General features: G+C 45.9%; 1 protein-coding gene across 1 annotated transcript in view; it reads right to left on the reverse strand.

The window, feature by feature from the left end:
- Positions 1 to 17,783, reverse strand: part of BMERB1 (bMERB domain containing 1) — a 185,834-nt gene that overhangs the window by 973 nt on the left and 167,078 nt on the right. Inside the window, exons 3-5 of the mRNA XM_040441643.1 lie at positions 12,981 to 13,054; positions 8,153 to 8,267; positions 6,639 to 6,724 (exon numbers count right to left, since the gene is read on the reverse strand). Coding sequence (XP_040297577.1) covers positions 6,639 to 6,724; positions 8,153 to 8,267; positions 12,981 to 13,054 — 275 coding nt within the window. The remainder of the gene's footprint in view (positions 1 to 6,638; positions 6,725 to 8,152; positions 8,268 to 12,980; positions 13,055 to 17,783) is intronic.

Below are 17,783 nucleotides of genomic sequence, written 5' to 3' on the forward strand. Positions count from 1 at the left end.
ATATTTAACAACCTGAGTTCAGTCTGGGCTGATATTTATCTCCTGATCAGAGCAAATAGGATTTCTCATACTTTTTTCCATTGGGGGACACAGACCATGGGTATAGCTTTAGAGATATTAGTAGGAGGGACACTATGCAAATGAAAGAGCTCCTCCTCCTCGGGCTATACCCCCCGACTCCACCAGGAGGAACTCAGTCTTTGCTTAGTGTCTGGTGAAGGAGGTTGACACTTTCATTCGTCTCCCTTTTGTTATTTTTCTTCCAGCTGGGGATGCAGGTCGGCATTGCGCCTTCCTGGTCCCCCGTGGAGTGCCCGCCGCCGTTTGTTGGACTTTGCCAGGCTGCCTCCATTATCCCCCCAAGAAGGCAAGTGGATCCGGGCTCGACCTGTCAGCTCCGGCATCCCACCAGCTCCTGGGTCACCTGCTGCCACATTCCTCCAGAGCACTGCACTCCTGAGCAAGGAGTCAGATGTCTGAAGAGGTGCATCCCTGCTGGTCCTGGAGTCGAGGGAGAAGATCTGCAGGAGCAGATAAGTATGAAGCTGCAAGGCAGCCATGTCCTCTGTGTCTCCCCCCTCCCTCCCTCCCTACCTCTCTGCTCTGAGACCTATGGGCCTCCTGGGTGAATGGGGATCTAGGTGGCATTGTTGTTCTGTCTGGGGCGCAAGGGTCATGGAGGCACTTAACTGGGCAGGCGTCTCTGGATGTCCCTGCTCCTTCTCTGCCGGCATATCATGTCTCTGAGCACTTCCCCCTCCGGTCTCCGCTTCTCTGGGCTTGCCATCCCCCTTGCTGGGGACGCCTTACTTTAGTTTTTTCCACGCTGAGCGGCGCCGGGGGCCATTTTCTTTCCCTTCTTTACACAGTGAGCTCTTTTCCCGCTCCTATGATGCAATCGGGGGGCGGAGCCTAATCGCGGCCGGGGCGGAGCCTAATCAGAACTCCAGCTCTTTCCTGCTGCTGCTGAGAAGCTTCTCACACTGAACGGCTGCTCCCCCGCTCCTCTCTGGATGCCTGAGCGGTAGGATTTTTTCTCTCTGTACTGATTCCAGTCACTTTTGTGAAGAGACCATCATTCCTAAGACTAAGTCCGGTAAGACCTCTTCTCAGACCCCAATGGGGTCCTGTTGGAGTGTCTGCTCCCACTTTCGGTCACTGGTGCCTGTGCCTCCTGCCCTGCCTCTGGACAGAATCACCTTTCTCCCCCTTCTCTTGCCCAGTCCAGCCTGCGGCCCCCGCTTGGGCATCTGCCATGTCCAGCGCGGCCGCTGATTTGGCAGCCATGTCTTTCATAGAACGTATGTCCGTTTCCAATCCTGCGGCGCCAACCACTCCGTCCCCTCACAGTGGTTCCTGCAGAGGACGCCTGACTACTAAGAGGCAGCGTGAGCGACAGCATCCCTCCTCGGATGACTCCGCTTCTCACCCTCGGCTAGAAGCTTGCTCAGACTCCTCTCCCCCCCCCTTAGGGAGCGCAGGTCTGAAAGGGAATTGTCCGGCTCGGACGAGGTCACGGAGCGGGACCTTCCGCCAAAGCTCTCCATCATGGTGGCTGATCTAGTAGCGGCTGTCCGTGACACCTTTAATCTCCAAGGGGATTCTCCTCCTTCCACTAGGAGGGAGTTCGCCCTTTTTCCTCCCAAAAAACCGGAGGCTGCTGTCTTTCCGGTCCATGAGGAATTTTCCGCTGTCATAGCCAGGGCATGGACCCGTCCTAATCAGAAGTTTTCCGCCACAAAACGCATGGATACTCTCTATCCTTTCCCGGCGGACAGCGTGGAGAAGTGGTCTTCTCCCCCTAGGGTGGACCCCCCCGGTAGCCAGGTTGGCCAAAAACACGGCCCTCCCTGTCCTGGACGGCTCCTCTCTGCAGGATGCTGTGGACAGGTGCCTAGATTCTCTGGCAAAATCCATATTCTCACTGGCGGGCACGTCCCTGCGACCTGCCTTTGCCTCGGCATGGGTGGCCAGAGCTCTCTCAATGTGGCTGCAGCGCCATCACCAGGACCTGGCGGACCAAGGTGCGTCGGCGGACACGCTGGATTTGATTCTCCAGATGTTTCAGGCCTCCAAATTCCTCTGTGAGGCTTCCATGGACATTGGTCCCTTTTTTGCCCGCGTTTCGGCCCTCTCGGTCATTCAACGCAGGAATGTCTGGTTGAAGGTATGGGATGCTGACGCTTCCTCCAAGCGTTCCCTTGCGTACCTCCCCTTTGAGGGTTCCAGACTTTTTGGGGCTCAACGGGATGAGTTCATCTCTGCCGCTACTAGGGGCAAAAGCACTCACCTTCCCCAGGCTAGGGCTAAGCACCCTTTCGGGCGAGGACTTCCGGTTCTTGGTACGAGTCCTTTCGCCGCTTCTCTGCGAACAAGTCGTCGCCTGCTTCCTCTGCAGGAGGGTCACAGGACTCCCGCAAGCAGCCCTCTTTCAAACCCCAGCCTACCTGGCGCCCGAGGACACAGTCGACCCGCCCTTCCGCTCCCAAGCAATCTTCTGCATGAAGTGGCGCCCCCACCCCTCGTGGTGGGGGGCCGCCTGCTTTCTTATCAGCAGATTTGGACTCATGTTCAGGACGCATGGGCTCTAGAGATTGTAACGTCTGGTTACAAGATAGAGTTCGCGTCCAGACCACCGGAACGTTTTTTTCTCCCTCCGCTCCGTTATTATTTATTTTCTTCCAGGGGAGTTCCTCGCGTCCGTGGACATCCATGGCGCTTATCTGCATGTTCCGATCGCAGAATCTCACCAACGATTCCTGCGCTTCGCCATTGGGGCTCGTCACTCTGTTTGTCGCCCTTCCTTTCGGGTTGGCAACCGCCCCTCGGGTCTTTACCAAGATCCTGGCACCGATCATGGCGCTTCTTCGTACCAGGGGCATTCCTTTGCTGCCCTATCTGGACGATATCCTAATAAAAGCCCCCTCGCTTCCGCAGGCCGAGGACAGCGTCCGGATCACTGTTCAGACTCTGGAACAGTTCGGCTGGATAATCAATTTTCCAAAGTCCTCTCTGCTCCCATCCCAGAAGCTCCCCTTCCTGGGAATGGTTTTTGGACACCTTGTCCGCCAGAGTGTTCCTGCCACCCTCCAAGTCCTCCCAGATCCAGGGGGCAGTGTCGAATCTACTGCAATCCCAGTTCCTCTCCATACGGGAATGCATGCGGGTCCTGGGTCTTATGGTGGCCTCTTTCGAAGCCGTTCCATATGCCCAGTTTCACACTCGCTTGTTACAACTGGAGATCCTTTCCCTCTGGGACAAAAACCTCTCGGGGTCTAGACGATCGCATCCGCTTGTCTCAGCGGGTTTGGGCAGCTCTCTGTTGGTGGCTATCCCCATTGAACCTGAGGTCGGGGAGATCCTTTCTCCTTTTCTCCTGGACGGTCGTCACCACCGATGCCGGCCTCCTGGGTTGGGGCGGCGTTCTCCAGTCTCGCACGGTTCAAGGGATTTGGTCGGCGGCAGAGTCTCGCCTTCCAATCAACATTCTGGAACTGAGGGTGATTATCTCTAATCTCTAACTCCTACATCAACCATCAGGGCGGGACCCGCAGCCGGATGGTGATGTAGGAGGTGACGAGAATTCTGACGTGGGCGGAGACGCACGTTCCAGTGTTGTCAGCAGTTTACATTCCAGGAGTGGACAGCGGACTTTCTAAGCCGCAACAAGGTGGATCCAGGCGAGTGGTCTCTGCATCCAGAAGTGTTTGAAGAAATCTGCCACAGATGGGGCCGTCCGGATGTGGACTTAATGGCGTCCAGGTTCAACAACAAGTTCCCAGTGTCCTGGCTCGCGCCCGAGATCCGAAGGCGTACGGATGGACGTGCAGGTGTCTCCGGGGCAGGACTTCAGCCTCCCCTATTTTTTTCTCTCCCACCAAAGGTTCTACGCAAGATCAAGGGGGAAGTGATCCCGACCATTCTCATCGCCCCAGGGTGGCCTCGCCGCGCGTGGTTTTCGGACGTGGCTCGGATGCTGGCGGACGCCCCATGGCCTCTACCCGACAGACAGGACCTACTGTCTCAGGGCCCGCTCTTCCACCAGAATTTACGGTCTCTTCGTTTAACGGTGAAGGTGTATCTCGCGGCTACTGCTTCCGTCCGCTGTTCATGCCGCTCTGGATCTGCTCGGCTATTTCCGCGGGTTATCGCGCTTGTGGTAGAGTTCCCCCGGCTAGGATTACTGCTCACTCCACTAGGGCGGTGGGGGGCTTCCTGGGCAAGACGCAATCGTGCCTCTGCGTCTCAGCTGTGTAAGGCGGCCACCTGGTCGTCCTTACATACCTTTACGAAGTTTATCAGTTGCATCACTGGCTTCGGCTGATGCGGTCTTTGGCCGCAGTGTTTTGCAGGCTGTGGTTCCTGTTTGACCGTTGGACGTTCCTCCTGGCGGTGCTGAGTTTTTTTCCCACCCCATGGACTGCTTTAGGACGTCCCATGGTCTGTGTCCCCCAATGGAAAAAAGTACGAGAAAAGGAGATTTTTGTGAAACTCACCTGTAAAATCTTTTTCTCGTCTTTTCCATTGGGGGACACAGCTCCCACCCATTCTGCCTGTTGCAGGAGGGGTCTTCAGTTCAGTTTCTGTTTATGGTTGGACCTTATGGCTTGGTCCGATGGTTTCCTTAATTTTTTTCTTGCTCCTTCTCCTACTGCTTGTGCAACGCCTGAGTTCCTCCTGGTGGAGTCGGGGGGTATAGCCTGAGGAGGAGGAGCTCTTTCATTTGCATAGTGTCCCTCCTACTAATATCTCTAAGCTATACCCATGGTCTGTGTCCCCCAATGGAAAAGACGAGAAAAAGATTTTACAGGTGAGTTTCACAAAAATCTCCTTTTTCGTTGCACAGGGAAATATTCACGGGTTGGAGGTCTGATGCCTCATCCTATAACCATCATAAACCTGCCTGAGAAAAACCGCTAACACTAGGGGGAGCTTAGTGCATAGAAATGAACACGGCTGCCATTAAACGCAATGGCAGCTGTAAAAATCTTTCAGCATGGTGACAGCTCACCACCGCAGCCAGTAATTGGCTGGAGTGGTTACCTGACGCCCATCAACAGGATGATGATAATGATGATGTCTAGAGACTTAGGTCATGCAGAAGTGGCCACGGAGCAATGTATCCAGAATGCAGTGGTGGGGAACAGGTAAGAATGAATCTCGCTGTGGGTCCAGCCGCTCTGAAGAGGTCTGTTGACATAACATCAGAATATCATGTCTATGGCAAGGGGAGAAAAACAGAACTGGATCCCAAGATAAAATAGGAGCACGTTCACACTTGAAGGTGCCACTCCCTCAAGCATATACTACATAAACAAAAAAAAAATGAAAATCACAGAAAAAACAAAGATAAAAACATCCTGCACGGTACGATATATATAAATGTGCGGATGTCCCTGGCCATATTATTGAAGAAAATCCCAGAAATAAGATAATAATGCACTTAGTAAAGTAGATGCAAGTATTATATATGGACAAAACCCTCACTCTGATGTGATAATATCTGAGACACTTAGCCAATATATTTTGATCAAAACACATCTGTGCCCGCCTACCAAGCGCCAAGGTGGTCTCCGGTCAGGCGCGTCCCACGCTAAACCTACCTATTTATGCAGTATTTGCTTGAGGGAGTGGCACCTTCAAGTGTGAATGCGCTCCTGTTTTATCTTGGGAGTAGCATTCCTCTGCACTTTTGCCCTTCCTATCCAATAGAGCGCCTTGATTAGGTGGTGCATATAGGTGTGCTTGCTCCTCCTCCCATTGGTTGCTTGATGCACATGGAGGTGCCTAGGAGCAGCATACCATATGTGCGAGGTCTGCACTCCTGAACATAGAAGCCCAATGGATTAGGTAGGTTTAGCGTAGGACCCGCCTGACCTGAGACCACCTTGGCGCTTGGTAGGTGGGCTCAGATGTGTTTTGATCAAAATATATTGGCTAAGTGTCTCAGATTTTATCACATCAGAGTGAGGACTTTGTCCATATAAAATGCTTGCATTTACTTTACTAAGTGCATTCTTATCTTATTTCTGTGATTTTCTTCAATAATATGGCCAGGGACATCCGCACATTTGTATATCATACCGTGCAGGATGTTTTTATCTTAGTTTTTTCAGTGATTTTTTTATTTTTTTTTGTTTATGGGAAGAAGGGAACAAAACTGCTTTACAATTTACTGTAACTGCTTCTGTTATAGGGAAATGGGCACTATATGGCGTTATTCATCTGGGCAGTATCCAAGCAGTATACGCTTTTTGCATGTTTCTATGTATTATATGTGGCAGGATTTACAGCATATCCGCACTGTATGCACTATTTACCTAAGTGCTGTGTCACTGGACTTACCTGGGGATTACAAGTATTATTTATCTGGGCCCTATATTTATCTCGGCACGGGCATGCAAAATTTTTCTGAGCACCATATGGAACTATTAGCTGCCAGGGTACGGAACCATGCATTGTGACGCTTTTAATGTACTGTTTGTGTCTCAATGTAACTAATTTCAACATATATGTAGCATGCATAGACAGAAAGAATCACAGGTGTGTTGCATTCCAGGACCGTGCATGGTATCTAGGACTCCTGGATATTTGGGATGGGGTAGAATAGCCAGGAGCTGTATGGAGGAAGTACTTACTGCTGGCAACTGGTCTTGTGACTTTGTCCAGCGGCTTCAATTTGATGCGTAAGAAGTCTGCAATTTCCTTGTCTTCTTCTTTTTCTCTGTGATAACAGAACACCATCTATGACTATCTATACACGAATATTCCATATCACAGCAGCACGGTAGTCAAGTGCATAGTCTGAAGGGGAGATCTCTATACCATACTAATATCTTCATTATAACTTCTATTGGGCAGCTTCCAGGCAAGCAACTTAAAGGGTAACTAACCTTTTAGATAACTTTATTTCAAACTATTCTAAATTCCCTACAATTAAATTTTGTAATGTACTTTATTGATTTTATTGTTTTACTGCAAAATAGGCAACTGAATTTCAGGGTGTAACACCCCTCTGGACCTTTATTGCATCATAGTCATAAGAACAGATGCTCCAGAATTCTTATTACATGGGGAATGCAAGCCGTTACTAAAACAGATGTAGCAGTGGCAGGTCGTCTTTTAGGGCTCCTGCACGCGACCATGTCCGTTTTTGCGGTCTGCAAATTGTGGATCCACAAAACATGGATACCGGCTGAGAGCCTGCCGCCATTTTTTTTTTTTTATTTCTTTGGAAATGTCCTATCCTTGTCTGCAAAATGGACAAGAATAGGAGATGTTCTATTTTTTTCAGCAGCAGGGGTGCACCACCAATGAGGCGATTGCCTCAGGCAGCACCAGCTATGGGCAAGAGGGAAGCACCAGAAGGGGGATTATCGGTTTCTGCAGTATAGTATTGGGAAGCACAGTATGTGGCGCTGTATTACTCTGTATATAATGTTATCCAAGTATGTCTTTAACTGGAGGGAAGGGGTTAGGTTAAGAAATTGGCATTGCGGCTTGGGGCGCTGTTTCAGTTTTCGCCTCGGGCAGCAGAAATGCTAGTTGCACCCCTGGGCAGCGGAACAGACTTACCCGTGTGCTGTCCGCATCTTTTGTGGCTCCATTGAGATTAATTGCTCTGAATCCGATCCGCTAAAAACGCAGTTCGGATGAGCCATAGTGTTTGTCCTCATTAGAGCTGAGCGAATCTGCATTTTGGCAAGTTCGTGGTTTAAGCGAATTACGTAATGGGATTCCATTCTCGCGGAATCCATAACGTAATTCAGTGCCGGCATGCTGCATAATACAAATGCATGGCCAGCAGAACAGAACCCTCTGAGCTGGCCATACACTTGTATTAAACGGCATGCCGGCATTAAATTACGTGATGGATTCCGTGAGAATGGAATCCATTACGTAATTCGCTTAAACACTGAACTTGTCAAAAGGCAGATTCGCTCAGCTCTAATGAAGACCAACACTATGGCTGTGTGCATGAGCCCTAAAGGAAATGTGCGTTATACAATCTCTTTTTATTAGATCCCTGACAAAAAGCTGATCACAGGATGTGCTGGTACTAGGGTCCCCAGTGATCAGTTGTGGTCTGTGGGGGAACCCAGTATCAAGGGAAAATACAGTATTACATGATTGTTAGGAATAGGAAACTCACCTTAACCGCTCCACTTCGGCATCATCTACAAGGAAATCCCTCTTCTGTACCAGCTTCTGAATCTTCTGGATCAACTCGTCTTCTCGTTTCTTCTGCTCATTCGTTTTATCTTTCTCTGTAACCCATTGCGATGAGATATGAAATCAATGGTTGGATTTTATTAGTACTAGTTGCCTATAACTATTATACAATGTCTTATAATATATCATGTTATTATATTTGTATTACAGGATATGAGGCAAGTTAAATAGACCTATAGAGTTGTGTCATTGGGTAGGAGTGTCTCGAGGCTACTCCTGTTCCCTGTCTCATGAACCTTTAATCCACACGCCGTTACTTTGAGTTGCTACATGAAACAAACTCATGACACGCTGGTCTGATTTCCCAGCGTGATGCTGTGAGAAGTCTGGCAAATGTGTGGGATGGGATTTGCCTCTGGCTCCATTGTCCTGCTGCCGTTACACTATAACGCAGAGTTTTTCCAAATTATGTTCTCTGTAAGGCCCCATTCACATGTGTGAGTTGAACGCATTGCACCCGCACTGAATTCAGACCCATTTATTTCTATGGGCCTGTGCACATGAGCGGTGATTTTCATGCATCACTTGTGCGTTGCGTGAAAATCGCAGCATGTTCTATATTGTGCGTTTTTCACGCTACGCAGGCCCCATAGAAGTGAATGGGGCTGCGTGAAAATCACAAGCATCCGCAAGCAAGTGCGGATGCGGTGCGATTTTCATGCACGGTTGCTAGGAGACTATTATTATTTTCCCTTATAACATGGTTATAAGGGAAAATAATAGCATTCTTAATACAGAATGCATAGTACAATAGGGCTGAAGGGGTTAAAAAAATAAATAATAATTTAACTCGCCTTAATCCACTTGTTCGCGCAGCCCGGCTTCTCTTCTGTCTTCATCTTTGCTGTGCACAGGAAAAGGACCTGTGGTGACGTCACTACGCTCATCACATGGCCCGTCACATGACCCATCACCATGGTGAAAGATCATGTGATGAGCGCAGTGACATCATCAAAGGTCCTATTCCTCAAAGAAGAAGACAGAAGAGATGTCGGCTGCGCGAACAAGTGGATTAAGGTGAGTTATTTATTTTTTTTAACCCCTCCAGCCCTATTGTACTATGCATTCTGTATTCAGAATGCTATTATTTTCCCTTATAGCCATGTTATAAGGGAAAATAATAGCAATCTACACAACACCTAACCCAAACCTGAACTTCTGTGAAGAAGTTCGGGTACCAAACATGCCGATTTTTCTCACGCGCGTGCAAAACGCATTATACAATGTTTTGCACTCACGCGGGAAAAATCACACATGTTTCCGCAACGCACCCGCATCTTTTCCCGCAACGTGTGAATCCAGCCTAATCCTGAAGAATTTGCAGCAGCCCGAATCAGAAGCTAAGATCTCTATGTAAGGCCTAGTTCACACGAATGTATGGCTTTTATAGTTTTTTGCGGTCCGTTTTTCACGGATCCGTTGTTCCGTTTTTGAGTTCCGTTGTGTTTCCATTTTTCCGTTCCGGTTTTCCGTATGCCATATACAGTAATTACATAGATGGTTCAGCAAATACAGAACGGATACATTTCGTATGTGTTCCGTTTTTTTTGCGGACCCATTGACTTGAATAGAGTTACGGAACGTGATTTGCGGCCAATAATAGGACATGTTCTATCTTTCAACAGAACGGAAATACGGAAACGGAATGCATACAGAGTAAATTCCGTTTTTTGATGTGGAACCATTGAAATTAATGGTTCCGTATACGGACCACAAAAAAAACGGCCCGTACACTCGCAAAAAAAAGATTGTGTGAACTAGGCCTAAGGCACAGTGACTAATCGGTGGCAGATTGCTGCAAAAATGGAACATTAATTCCTTTATTTGTCTGCTGCATTTTAGGGCTTTTGTGCTCAAGAGGTTGTAATCCCTTAGACAGTCCTGTGTGAAAGAGAAAGATGAAGCACAAGTAGTAACCCTCTGAAAGGGGCACTGAGTTTTCAGAAAACTTTTGATATGCCATAAAGACAGCAAAAGTTTTGATCCATGGAGATCTGAGCACTCCATATCCCCACTGATCCCTAGAATGAGGACAGAGAAGCAGGAGAGGACTGGAAATTTAAAGCGCCCTGGAAAAAATTTAATTTTGCCCCCATTTTGTAAGCAGGTCCAAATTGACAGAAAGTGGGAAAACAGAAGTAGATGGGACCAAAGCAAGTAGTCAGGGTTGGCAATAACAGCACAAAATACCACTCCAGCAGAAGCAAATACCACAGTGCAGCACAATATACTGCCCCAGCAGGACCAAATACCACAATGCGGCACAATATACTGCCCCAGCAGAACCAAATACCACAGTGCAGTACAATATACTGCACCAGCAGAACCAAATACCACAATGCTGCACAATATACCGCCCCAGTAGAACCAAATGCCACAATGCGGAACAATATACTGCCCCAGCAGAACGAAATGCAACAGCGCAGCACAATATACTGCCCCAGCAGAACCAAATACCACAGTGCAGCACAAAATACTGCCCCAGCAGAACCAAATACCACAGTGCAGCACAAAATACTGCCCCAGCAGAACCAAATACCACAGTGCAGCACAATATACTGCCCCAGCAGAACCAAATACCACAGTGCAGCACAATATACTGCCCCAGCAGAACCAAATACCACAGTGCTGCATAAAATATTGCCCCAGCAGAACCAAATACCACAGTGCAGCACAATATACTGCCCCAGCAGAACCAAATACCACAGTGCAGCACAATATACTGCCCCAACAGAACCAAATACCACTGCAGCACAATATGCTGCCCCAGAAGCTGTCCCTCTGTGGTGGCCTGCCTAAGCTTCCTCCTCCAGGTGTCTCTAATTAAGCTACGGAGCAAAGGGCATAAGAGGTGATATGTGGGCAACAACCCAACCCTACCTTCAGCTTTCTCCCTGGACTTCCCCTAGTAATGACCCCTATAGTGTCCCCCAAGATGCCAATAGAAAAAAATACCTGTCCCATTCCAAGCCGCCATCTGCAGTGCACTCCTACGTCCCTGCATCGTTTGTACACTGCCTCATATAGTGGCCTGTGGCCTATGAGGGTGAATGGCGGGGCAGAGAGCCATTGTGACCTGCTGCAGTATTTGTACAATAACATTTGGGAGGGCACCTGCGGCCGCTTGCCAGGTACATAAGTACCCGATGCTGACAGTGTTATTTAACAAAGAAAGAGTCAGATCATTAAGTACTCGGTCAGTAGGAGGGCTCAGACGGCCCCCTGGAAGTTTCCCTGTGAGGTCTATGCCCAGTCTGCCTATGCAGAGAAGTGATCACATATCACGCTCTCTCCTCACTGCAGGAGACAGGGAAAGAGAGCAAGATCTTCAAGTGCTTTTCTCTCCTCAAGCTAGTGATCGGTGGGGGTCTCAGCACTTAGACCCCCACTGATCAAAACTTTTTCTATGCGGTATGACACATCAAAAGTTTTTTGAAAACTCAGTGACCCAGAGGGGCTTTGTGAAGATTAGTAAAAAGGGTCTGATTTTTTTTTTTGGTCCGCAGGAACAGCCTTCGGGTACTTTCACACTTGCGGCAGAGGATTCCAACAGGCAGTTCCATCGCCGGAACTGCCTGCCGGATCCATCAAAAAGCATGCAAACTGATGGCATTTGTCAGACGGATCCGGATGTGGATCCGTCTGACAAATGCATTGAAATACCGGATCCGTCTCTCCGGTGTCATCTGGAAAAACGGATCCGGTATTCATTTTTTTTTTTGCATTTTTAAAGGTCTGCACATGCGCAGACTGGAAAGCCTTATCCGTTTTGCCGGAACACTTAATGCCGGATCCGGCACTAATACACTTCTATGTAAATGAATGCATGGATCAGGCTGCGGTTTTTTTCTCCGTCCAAAAAACGTAAAAGGGACTGAACTGATGCATCCTGATGCATACTGAACAGAATGTTCTCCATTCAGAATGCATTAGGATAAAACTAATCAGTATTTTTCCGGTATTGAGCTCCTGTGACTGAACTCAATACCGGAAAACAAAAGCGCTGGTCTGAAAGTACCCTTCTCCATGCGCCATGTCTGGTATTGCAGTAAGAATGTGGTTGTGAATGGGGATACATTGTTGTAACTGGAAAACCCCTTTAGGCTCCATTCACACGTCTGTGGTGTGTTGCGGACCCGCAAATTGCAGATCCGCAACACACCAGCCCCGCCCCTCTATAGAAATGCCTATTCTTGTCCGCAGCTGCGGACAAGAATAGGACATGTTCTATCTTTTGCGGAGCTGCGGGGCCCGAAGATCGGGGCCGCGCTCCGCAAATGCGGATGCGGACAGCACACTGTGTGCTGTTCGCATCCATTCCGTCCCCATAGAGAATGAATGGGTCCGCACCCGTTCCGCAAAATTGCGGAAACGGATGCGGACCCATTTGCGGACGTGTGAATGGAGCCTAAAGGGTTATTTCATACAGGTCCCTGTTCTTGGCCCTTTTATTAAAATAAAAAAACTCTCTTAAAACCTCTCTAATAGTGCTCCATTTCTAAACCACAAATCTTGAATAGATATCCTGCAAGAAGCATAAAACCTATTTGTAATTAAAAACCATGACTTCTGATGTTTCACGCCTACCCTTTAATCAAGTTATCAGCTATGAGTCACTATCCAGTTATTACACCAAAATTGAGATTGTTATTATGGGAGAACCAGCTATTTACTTTTACTAATTAGAACTAACACGGTATACCAATACCGGTACATATTAAAATTTTATGGCAAATTGGAGCAATTACCTGGCATGTCCACTAAGCTCTGCAGTTCTTGTTTCAGGCTCATAATTTCCTTGCACAGCTGAATGTCATCGATCCTGTAAGACAAAACGGAACGAAGATCCTGAAATTGGGACAAATGAATTCTGCAATTCAGTTATTGGCTTCAGTTTCTGAGATATTAGACTATAAGGGCTCCTTCACACACACAAATTTGCTCTGGTGTTTCTTTATCGCTTAAAAAAAACAGCACAAAAACCACTAGCATTTTTTTTTTGCATACACTTTTATGATGTTTCTTTATTGCCATTTTTGTGTTAAAGGGGTTGTCCCACGAAAAATATTCTACATTTTTCCAACCAGCACCTGGATCTAAATACTTCTGTAATTGAATGTAATAAAAAAGTAATGAACTGAAATCCACGGTGTATCTGTATATCGCCACCTGCTGTTTGCTCTTTTTCTAATTTCTTTGTCCTACCCACTGAGATGGCCATGTTTCGGACCACAAACCAAGGGTCACTGGCCATGTGAACGCCGCATCACGGTGCAGACCCATTGCCTTCAATGGGTTCCCGTTCAACAAGATACAGCAGAAGATAGGACATGTCATATCTTTTGCAGTGCGGAGGCATGGACCCAGAAGCCCACGGAAAGGCTTCCGTGGGCTTCCAGATAGAAAATAAATTTCCTATCTTTTGACGTATCTTGCAGATCGCAGACCCATTGAAGGCAATGGGTCCTCACTGTGATGTGGAGTTCACACGTCCAGTGCCCTTCCGGACCCTCAGTTTGTGGTCTGCAACATGGGTACGGCAGCACTACAGTCGTGTGAATGGGGCCTCATAAACACTCAAATCAGCAAATTCAGTTTTCTTCTAACAGGGAGAGATGGATAAGCCAGGGGGAGACTCTTCTGGGAACATCTATATGCCGGGGGAACAAAGAGTGGCACATGCTGGCATACAACATGCCCGATCCTTTCCCCCCACCGGCAGATGTTGGGGGACTGTTGCTGTTGGGCTGCTTCAATACACATTAGGGTATGGTCAGCTATAAAGAAATGAAGTTTTATATTCATCCAGCCTTTAACTATTTCAAATAACATCATTATTCCCAGCACAGTCAGTGCATACATACAGAGATGGAGCTTTCCGTGCATGTTATTAGTGGGTCTCAGAGGAGCGACAATCTGTGAGGCTTTCAGCTTCATGTTTCTCCCTGACCATAAGCGCATTGTGATAGACAGCTCCGTGACTCATGTAACATATGTCTACCCTTCCTAAATGTCAGCGCAAATGTTATGCCCTAATACGACAGAGACAATAAACAATATGGACAAATGCTACAACCCTACATCCAGGTAAAAATAGAGAATCGCCCAAGGAAACCAATTGGGATCACAGCTTAGAAGATGATTTCCCCAATCAGTATGTGTCTTTTACTAGAAGTATTTCATAAAGCAGTTGTATACAAGATATCTGCAAACTATGTATTCAGAATAGATCAACCTGTCTGTTAGGGTCAAAGAGATCCTATTCTTCTGCCATCCAAGATGGCCTCACCACTTTCAGATGACCTGATGCGTTTGGTAGACCATGACACTTCCTGCTGCCCCCAGACTGACCAGTATTGCTCATGTGTGCAGTACTGGCCAAACTAAGAGCAGGACTGGATAAGTGTCTTGGGCTACTGATGCAAAGTACGCATCATAGTCTGAAAGCCATCTTGGGTGACAGAAGAGTTTCCCAGAAACTGGCAGATCTGTAGCTAAAAAGACGAAAAGGAGGGCACCAGGTAATTGTGCAGTTCATTCCCCAGTGTATTGTAAGGGTATTTTTAAGTACTGATTGGTTCTGTCCCCTTTAATTCTGTCTATTTTATATTACTTTTACTAATCTGTGTAAGGATAATTCTTGTAATACTTTGTGATGTAGTATCCATCCCCCATTGTGCTGAAAAGGCTACATTGCCGAGTAGTGATCTCAGAGACAGATCTAAGGACATGCATGGTGCACACATCGGGGACGGGACTGTGGTGTATAGCTCTGGTTACACACATACATTTGTGGGGACACTACTTGGAACTTCATCCTAGGTAGGATGTAAGTATTGATTTGCCTGATCTCTTCTACACCCTGGGGTGTAGGTCATGTGTTATAATATGGTAGACAGCCATGTGTGGCAGACCGGAGCCATCTAGGCTAGTAATGTTTATTTACTTTTTATTATTCTGTATATGATTTGTCTGTGTTATCTTATATTTAATCACACTTAGTAAATATATTCAGTCACTTTGCCTGCGTAAGCTTTTTCATTCTCAAATCCTTTGAATTCACGTTACACCCAGTTAAAGTTTTTTTATTTTAACTTGAGGTTCACTTTAAAGGGTTTGATGTCCTTTCCTCAAAATAGGTCATCAATATCATATCTGAGGGATTCCAACACTCAACTCAACATCAGGTGTTTTGTGGCTAGAAGCAGACAGCTCTGTACACTGTGTAGTAGACATATTGAGGTGCCTGAGCTCAGCTCCTATTCATGTGAATGGGAGCTGAGTTCCAGTAAGTCGGCGCTGGAAAGGTCACAGTATACAGAGACTTCTGCTTCTCCTTTGTAGAATGGGAAATAGCTTATCTGTTGGATTGCTGGGTGTCAGACCCCAAGCAATCTGGTATTGATGACCTAGCCTGAAGATAGATCATCAATACCCTTTAATGTTCTGAGGTTTTATCTCATATTATGAAAGTGAAAATTAAAGGAGTGAAAAAGTTCAATCAAAATATTGATCATCCCCGACTCATTTTAGGTTGTCCCTTTGACTAGATATATTGTTGGTATTCTTCTTCTTCTTTTTATTATTATTATTATTATTATTATTTTGAAAGCGCCATTAACTCCATGGTGCTACATCTAAGAGGGGGAATACATACATAATATCAGTACAATAAACATGAAATTAACAGACTGGTACAGAGGAGAGAGAGAGCTGATAACCCTGCCCACGAGAGCTTACAATCTACAGCATTTTGTGTCACTATGACTATATACCTTATCATTTAATCGTTATATACTACAGGTTCTGTTCTATGGGCACTATGGGGGATTTTATGTGGGTACTATAGGTGTTATACATGTACTATGTTTGGCATTCTCGTAGTTCAAATTTTCACAGCCTACTTGCACTGTAGTTGGGTCTTATGTTATTGTGTTTACCTTTCAGTAATCTTTATGGTCTTACAATTTCCAGCTAAAATTTAGGGCACGGCCACACATTCAGGTTTTTCGATGCAGTTTTTAAAGTCAAAACCAGGGGTGAATTAAAAAAAAAAGTGAAGAAGTTGTATTTTCCTTTAATACTTTCTCTCCTGTTATGATCCACATCTGATTTTCACTTTAAAAACTGCATCAAAAAGCCTTACTGTTACTAGAAAAAAACTGCAAGAAGATTATGTGACGAGGCTGGAATACAACACCCATTAGGTAATCACTAGTGATGAGCGGGAGGTGCCATATTCGATTTCACAATATTTCGTGAATATTTGATTGAATATTCGTGTTATATTCGTCGAAATCGAATATTCGTCATTATTCCATTTATCGCGAATAATATGCAATTTAATTAATCGCGTATTGCGATTTTTCTTTTGACAGTATAAGGCAACGTTCCTATGACTAATTGACTATGGCTAGGCTAATATGTGTATTTTACGAATATTCTTAATATTGCTCTAACTTCCTCTTCTGAACTTCAGTTTTGGAAAATATGTACACTATTAAAAAAATTACTATAGCAGTATATTAGCTAAATTACAATCTATGTGTATTTTACGAATATTCTTAATATTGCTCTAACTTCGTCTTTTAGAATATTCGTAATATTCTAAAAGACGTTTAGAGCAATATTACGAATATTCTAAAAGACGAAGTTAGAGCAATAATATTCCACTTTGGCATACTGCTCCCCGACAAGCGTCCCCGTCTCCATGGGAACGCCTGTGGGTTAGAATATACCATCGGATCTGAGGTTTTACGATCTCAGGGAAAACTCAGATCCGATGGTATTTTCTAACCCACAGGCGTTCCCATGGTGACGGGGACGCTTGTCGGGGAGGTGTATGCTGAAGTTGATTAAATAACGATTTTGTCATGCGGTCGGGTAGTGCCGGGCACACGTATTAACCATTACGATTCTTCTGTTGTAATATTCGTGAACTCGAATATTATATGACCCACAAGCAAGAAGCAGGGAGGAATCATATATTTTCAGATGAAAAAAAAACAACTAATATTCGATTTCGCGAATATATAGAACTATATTAGAAATATTCGCGAAATCTCGAAGTTGCGATATTCGAGATAAAAATTCGTTATTCGAATATTCGCGCTCAACACTAGTAATCACAGCAGTAGATCCGACTCATTTGAGTGTGGAGATCTCTGGGTCCATGTGAGGTACAGGGCTGGCTCTAGCTTTGTTAGAAAAATATTGTCATGTATTATGTGATGTCTTATTTTCATTTTTTACATGAACTTGTAAAGCGCTGTGGAATATAGTGGCACTATATAAATAAATATTATTATTATCAATCATGGCATAATCCGTTTACGTAGTCAACATTTTTATTGCCATTTTTATTGGCATATTGCTTTTTTTATATATATATTGTACAAACTGCAGATATATCCCATAGTCTGTAAGGAGGTAATCAGACTACCACAGACATAGAAAATATAACCTTAATTCAAACAGGCACCGAAAACAATGTCATGGAGTGCAAAGAATAACACTTAGCTTTTATTAGGAATTCTATATGAGCGCATTAT

This window comes from Bufo bufo, chromosome 7 (genome assembly GCF_905171765.1).
Source record: "Bufo bufo chromosome 7, aBufBuf1.1, whole genome shotgun sequence".
Taxonomy (NCBI): domain Eukaryota; kingdom Metazoa; phylum Chordata; class Amphibia; order Anura; family Bufonidae; genus Bufo; species Bufo bufo.